General features: G+C 35.6%; 1 protein-coding gene across 2 annotated transcripts; it reads left to right on the top strand.

Moving 5' to 3' along the window:
* Positions 1 to 1,086: 1,086 nt before the first annotated feature.
* LOC107772734 (S-type anion channel SLAH2) lies at positions 1,087 to 7,236 on the top strand. 2 transcript variants are annotated; one of them, XM_075242197.1, is made up of 7 exons: positions 1,087 to 1,247; positions 2,332 to 2,456; positions 3,023 to 3,212; positions 4,021 to 4,515; positions 5,096 to 5,866; positions 6,446 to 6,477; positions 6,567 to 7,236. In XM_075242197.1, exons 3-7 carry the CDS (start codon positions 3,039 to 3,041, stop codon positions 6,976 to 6,978), a joined length of 1,884 nt encoding a protein of 627 aa, XP_075098298.1. In that variant the 5' UTR covers positions 1,087 to 1,247; positions 2,332 to 2,456; positions 3,023 to 3,038; the 3' UTR covers positions 6,979 to 7,236. The 2 variants fall into 2 exon arrangements, with proteins under 2 accessions (XP_075098298.1, XP_075098297.1); XM_075242196.1 differs by lacking the exon at positions 1,087 to 1,247 and adding an exon at positions 2,006 to 2,195.
* Positions 7,237 to 7,448: the final 212 nt, after the last annotated feature.

The following is a 7,448-nucleotide window of genomic DNA, read 5'->3' as shown; positions in this document are numbered from 1 at the left end:
ACAAAAAATTTACAAAATAGACTGTCATTATACAAAAAATATATAAAATAGATATTTCGGGCTATTAAATATAATATGTTTGGGCCGAAGGGACATTTCGTGTCAATGAGGAAAAACATGGGCTATTAAAATTTTGAGCGGCTATAGAGGGTCATTTTCTCTCTTTAATTCAACATGTTGCTTGAATATTGTTTTTTTAATTACTTATTATGCATTTTCAAGTAAATGTATATACTAAAAAGAAAGAAATCAAAATTGCTTTGGCAAGTTAAAAGGCTCTCCCAAAAACTTATTAGTGTATTGATTATAGGATTTAGCTTATATGCACTAGTAATACTGTAAAATTTCTTTACACTATAAATGTTATTAAATCTGTTATAGTAGGTTATATATTTTAAAAGTTGAAGGAGAGCCTTGGAGTAATGGTCAAGTTGTCCCCGTGTATCACGGGTTCGAGCTGTGGAATCAGTCACTGATTCCTGCGTCAGGGTAGGCTGCCTGGATCATACCCCCTTGAGGTGCGGTCCTTCCTCAGACCCTTCGTGAACGCGGAATACTTTGTGCACCGAACTATTTTTTTCTATTTTAAAAGTTATAGATTCATCTTATTATTGACAGTTACTTATTTTTTATGTAAACTCTTTACACCATCAATGTATAAAAGTTAAAATCTTATTATATTATATGGTGTCTTGTGCAACAAATTAGAGTGGTCATCCCAAGAAAAGCCGTGGATTGTACTAATGAACCATCTCAGCCACGGTTTCGTTTAATGCTGAAATATTTTGCTGTATGCAGGGCCACTTTCCATAAGTATAAACAATTGTATATGTCGTGCTTGACTTGAAGATTTATTTTTTAATGTTTTTGACTTTTGTATATAATTGGTTGCTAGGCAGTCTTTTAATCGACGGCTCGAAGATGCTTAATTAGATGCTTTCCCTATTCCTTGGCTGTCTATTTTTGATTTGAAATGAAATTAAATAAATAACCAAATGTGTATACAAATTCGGTTTGAATTCCTCATATTTCATTTTCTTTCATCACCTATTGTTTTTAAATGCAGCTAGAAGAATATATCATTACAAGCTGATAATCAAGCCTGGAGTTTTATGTCATATCTGTTGCTGTGTCCATCTATTTTATATCAAGCTGAAAAATATAATTTAGTCCCAGCGTCTTATTTTGTTGGCATCTGTTAATACCCTTGATTTCTATTATATTTGTCAATCGTTTGACATTAAAAGGTCGGTTATATTATATTTCGTTAATGCTATTTTTGTGGAGAATTGTTGAGTGAATTATGAGTGCGTACCCAAAACTATCAGAATGGAAATTGACTTAATTGAATTACTTGCCGAAAGGACAGAAGCTGCCTAAGTATTATATTTGGTCTGTCTTTGTTTTATGTGATGTTTGCTAAGAATTTATTACATTGTTTGATTTAGTACCTTTTGTGTTGAGATTGTATGAAGTCATATGCAGGTTGCCATTAGACTCTGATGATGTCTTGTGTATCTGTTTTAATTTGGCATTAGTCCCACAGTAGTAGTATTCTCGCTCTTTTGGTCTTCTTTTCTCTTTTTAGCATCCAATCTAACGCCCTTTGTTCTTTACTTCTTTATTTCAATTATTTGAACCCTAGTGGCTGGACTAATTATTGCAATCCGAGTAGGCCCACTAAGGGGTATGATCCTACTGAAATGTTCATCATCTACTTAATCTACTTAATGGTAAATATGGATATTAAGCGTTCCAACGGTCCATGTTCTATGTTTTTGTTAACTGGGAATTCAGATAGATTATTTGGTGAGATCCCTAACCTTTTAAAATTTTGGTAGGTGGATAGTTCTATCTCACACTGCTCTCTCTAACCCCTTTTTAATGATAAGAAATTTAAAATAAAGAAAACAAATTCTTATCAAACTCTTTTAATTCCTAAAGTGTTCAACAATTATACGTGTTGTTCAGCTTATTAGCTGGCAAAGAGTTGCAAATCAAACCCGTCAATAGAATGGAGGACAAATACTCAAGCCTGTACCTGCTATTTTCACCTAACCATGTATAACATGGAAATCTTACACTTTTGACCTTTCTTGGTCTCATATTAATTGTTTGTTTATTTTCTTACTAAAAAGGATATTATTATCTTCATACATGGCAGCTGTATCCATAACGAATATGATATGACTAATGTATGTTTCCAAGAACTTTGCAAGAATCTTCCTATTTATAATGTAGCTGTGTCTTGCAGACTTATGTTTTCCCTCAAAACTTGGTTGTTAATAGTCGACCTTTAGCTGATCTTTCATTGTCATTTATCCCCTTCAGAGAAAAATTCATGTCTTTCTGGTGCTACGAGTGAGAGATTCATTCAATCTCAGTACTTTGGCTGCTTGAAGGTCCATTTTCAACTCCATAAATTGTCTTCATTGAATCAGCGGAACACATAGGAGGTAGGCTTGTCGAAGTTATATCTCTGGCTATAGACCTATGGTAATCAATAGATTTTGCAAAGTATATCAAATGTATATTTTTTGTCATAGAACAGATTGATTGAATAGTTTCTTTCTAGTGGCTACAAATCGTATCAAATACTTCTGTTTTAGGGAGGAATCCTTTTTTCATTTTCTTCTGGTCTGTGCAAAGTAAAAGATGACACAGTTATAGAGAGAATCAATTAAAGAAACGTGAATAGATTGGATTTTTCTGTATCTTTAATTAATTAACTCTAAAAGTTCTGTTTAAATTTGTTATGGAACTCATGTATGAGAAAAAAATGACATTTTGCATCCTATGATATTGGCACAAGCCAACCTTTGAGAATGTCTGCTCATATGAGATCCATGGAACATATACACTATCTACAGATTTTGTTATTTGGGGTGATCCAACCCTAGAATTCGACGGATATCTTACACTATGTTTTTTCCTTCTTTATGCTCGTTGCATACGAAAATAATGTTTATCTTTTCCTGTGTTTGTAGCACGTACCTACTAATAAGATTACTGTCTCTTGCAGATCCTACAGTATAGCCATGGAAAAAAGTGAAGTGACTAATTCAGCTAGGGATGATTCTACTGAAGTACTTCCACCCCTTATCAAATTCATTTCAGATGAAATGGATGATTTTGATATCATAGTAGATAATGATCATATTAATAATCATCTTGATCAAACTGGATCTAATTTTGTGAACTCATCTATCGGGGTAAGTCTTTGTTCTTATTAATCCTCGAAAAGTAGTCTGCATTCTTCAGTTGTTCTTGATTTTATCCACGTCTCGATGGACTTGATGAATCATCGTATCTTGCGATAGTTTCTAATCCAGCTGTTTTTGCTCATGGATGTTTGAAGGACCACTCAATTAAGGTTGTCAGGTTCTACTTCTGGCAGTCTCAACTTACTGTTATGAGCCAACATGTGGATTACAAAAACAAAAACAACTTTGTTGCCTTTAAGGATCACATTTAGAATTTTAAAGAACAGAACAAAAAAACCTTTCCAGACAGACTGTGCCTATAATAGGTAGCTAAAGATCAAAGTCATAGAAGCCATCAGAAATTACATTTAAATGGCTGATTTTTGAACTCTGTGAGATCAAAAATTGCTATCTAAAACTTTTCGTAACAGAAGCACACGTCAAGATTCTTTTCCCTTTCTTTTTAGTCATTTCAGAGTTGACCACAAGCTGGAAGGGACATTTTGCACTAGTTTCACTCAAGGCATTCAGATATTAAATCCTGATTAAGCGAGGATAAACTTGCATGTGAAAGCTTATAAGTCAAAGAAAAAAATAAACCAGAACGAATGTTATGGCTAGGGAATTGAATGTCAGATTAATTTCAGCCATTAATCGGAAGTTTTCTGCTGGCCCTAATATGCATATGTTGCTGACATATTGTCTATTATATTCTGATCTTGAAACACTTTACATCTCTGATCTTTGAATCATTGATATTACTCTGTAGTACAGTGTGACATTTGACTTGCCTAATACTCTATATTGATATTTGTAGGGAACTGAAGCCGCTGCTGAACGACAGCATGAAAGGAAGCATTCAGTTTCCATTAGCATGCCACCCTCTCCTTTGGCAGCTCACTCACTAGGCCAAAAAAGAGTTGTCTTCAGTGATAATAATGAGATTATATTCAGAAATATTGACACTTCCGATTTTGCTGCTACATCAACTGATGCTGGTACCAGACATAATAAAAAGGTCAAGTTTTATTCTCAGCCAATGACAAGAAATACTGCATTTCCTGAGCCTCCTGCTATTGGGAAACTTCCCAGTTATTCAGACTTTCCATCAATGAATCCCAAGATTATTAAGAAAAGGGATCCAAGGTTCAACTCTTTCAAAACATGGTCTGGTAAACTTGAGAGACAATTAACAAATTTGCGTGGAAAGAACCAGGAAGCACAGCAAGAGTCGAATACTGCAGAGAGAGAAAATATCCCTGTACATCGATACTTTGATGCGTTGGAGGGACCAGAATTGGACACTCTACGGGTAAGCTTTTCTCCTTGGTTTCGCCCACCCATTTTAGTGGTCTGCTGAAATTTGCTTCAGATGAAGATATCTTTAAAGATTACTAGCATGTGAGATCATGAATGTATCAATGCATTTGCAGTTTTGATCTTTCAAGTAACCATTGCTAAAGAAAATGAAAAAAATGAAAAGCATTTTGAGGGTCTGTTACATGCCGTATTGATATTGTGCACCCGTTTGTACATGACGTTCATCACTTGGTTGAATGAATGCAACCTGCATTGATATTAAAGGATGAACTTATCCTCAGCTATAAGTAGTTTATTTTGTGATGGTATGTTTCTTCATCTAAAGTAAGAGCAAATCCATGTATCTGTATGTCTTTTTTGATTTTAAAGCCAAGAAGTTACATGCCTAAAATGGAACTTGAGTTCATATTGCTTAAAAGATACTAATTTTTGTTGCACTGATGCTTTTGAGATACACATTTCTGCACTTCTACACATGAAATGTCTTTTATTTCTTTCCTTTTTAGTTCGAAAACACAAATATTCTGAATCGAGATGGTAATGTTGGTAACACATGTTTCTTTCCTGTACAGGCTTCTGAGCAAAGTATTCTTCCAGAGGACAGGAAATGGCCATTTCTTCTTCGATTCCCTATTTCTTCCTTCGGTATCTGTCTTGGTGTTAGTAGCCAAGCTATTATGTGGAAAGCTCTGGCCACTTCTCCCTCAACAAAATTCCTCCACATAAGCTTGAACATGAATCTTGTCCTTTGGTGCATATCTGTGGCCCTTATGGCCATTGTTGCTTTCATTTACGCTCTGAAAATCATTTTCTACTTCGAAGCAGTTCGTCGGGAATACTATCACCCGATACGTGTTAACTTCTTCTTTGCTCCCTGGATAGCACTTCTATTCTTAGCACTAGGAGTTCCACCATCAGTTACGAAAAACCTGCACACATCTCTGTGGTACATTCTTATGACCCCAATCTTTTGCTTAGAGCTGAAGATCTATGGACAATGGATGTCTGGAGGACAGCGAAGGCTGTCAAAGGTTGCCAGTCCCGTAAATCATCTCTCTGTCGTTGGAAATTTCGTCGGTGCTTTGCTTGGTGCAACCATGGGACTAAAAGAAGGCCCAATATTCTTCTATGCTGTTGGATTGGCTCATTATTTGGTCCTATTTGTAACTCTTTACCAAAGACTTCCAACAAATGAGACGCTGCCAAAGGAGCTTCACCCGGTCTTCTTTCTATTTGTTGCTGCACCTAGTGTTGCTTCTATGGCATGGGCAGCAATCCAAGGATCCTTTGATTATGGATCTCGGATTTCTTATTTCATTGCCCTCTTCCTTTATTTTTCACTGGTAAGTCATTATGCTGGGCAGATTTAGCATTCAAATACATCATTAACCATTCTAGTCAGCTAGGAGTAGAACAACATCTCTAATTATTTCTGAAAGGTTTATTGACAGTTTCTTTGTCAAGGTTCTTATGAGTAGTTACAAGCTATACTATTCGTGAGAATGCAGTTCAGAAGGTTCAATGTTTATTTTTCTTTCTATGGTCCTTTGATGCTTTCTATCTCTTAAGAGTCAGTCTATCTATTTCACATTTTCAGTTCTATAATATTAAGTTCTTCAAACTATTAGCAACGTGATTAGGTAATATGAGGCTTATTGAACTCTTCAACATGGTTTCTCTGTCTATCGTAATGCAGCTAATGACGTTGAAGTATATATTTTATAATCTAGTAAAGTTTTAGGCTACTGTAGAATTCATACTTCATACAAGGAGGGTTGTGCTGTCACTAGCAATAGAAAATTGAAGATACAAGATTTGATATCAAGTTTCTGAGCTTAAGGAGAATCATATTGCTCACTTTAGTTATCAAAATACTTGATGTTCAAGTGTTAGGCTAATCCTTTATTCTTGTCCCTTTACAGGCTGTTCGTATTAATTTCTTCCGAGGCTTCAGGTATGAGTAATTTGCCTTTGTCCTGAAATCTCTTATTCCTCTTCACCTTTGGCTTAATGTGAAATGCTTGTCTCATTTGTTAACTTCAGGTTTTCATTGGCGTGGTGGGCGTATACTTTCCCCATGACCGGAGCTGCTATTGCCACTGTCAGGTACTCAACAGCCATTACCAACACAGCGACAAAGTGTCTAGCAGTCATACTTTGCTCTCTTGCTACACTCACAGTAACAGCACTGCTTGTGACAACTATCATCTATGCCTTTGTTCTGAGAGACCTCTTCCCAAATGATATTTCAATTGCAATTAGTGAAAGAAGGCATAAAACAACTGGATTATGGCATCTTAGAAGATTTGGCAGCTCAGATGCCAATGATATTGAGCAATATCTTAAATTTGTAGATTCTTCAGATGCAAAAGACATTGAGGCTTCTCTTACACATCCAAACTCTAGTACCATAGAGTTGAGCACCTCTGCCCCAAATGAAGTCCGTCAACAATGATGTATGCAGTTCCACGACCTTTTTGTTCTTGAAACTTTTCGTAAAATTCTTTAGTTTTAATCAAGTGAGGAACACCAAGAATTTGGCTGTTCCTGTGAACTTGATGGAGAAAAATAAAAGTGAAGGTTCTTGTAATGAGGTACAAACTCTATAGAGATGTAAATGTTCGAGGGTGTTTCCAAATTTCAACTTTTTCCATTTGTGTAAACCGCAGAGATGAGTGTACGTAATGTTTTTGAAGGTCCTTTTATCTGTCAACGTTAGTCCATAGTTGTCTTGTGAATTTTGATGGTTTGCAGGAAATAGTTACATGACATTTTCATCGTTGAGTTTACTAGGTGTCAAATTCGGGGACATAATCATTTATTTTGGTGCCAAACCAAACTTCACTTTCATGCAATGAAAGATTATTGCGCATGTATTAGCTTGCTTTACTTGCAGGCGAAGGTTACTTGCCATATTGGCTCATT

This window comes from Nicotiana tabacum, chromosome 21 (assembly GCF_000715075.1).
Source record: "Nicotiana tabacum cultivar K326 chromosome 21, ASM71507v2, whole genome shotgun sequence".
Classification (NCBI taxonomy): Eukaryota; Viridiplantae; Streptophyta; class Magnoliopsida; order Solanales; family Solanaceae; genus Nicotiana; species Nicotiana tabacum.
Note: the sequence above shows the minus strand (reverse complement) of the source record. Positions and strands in the feature narration are given on the sequence as shown.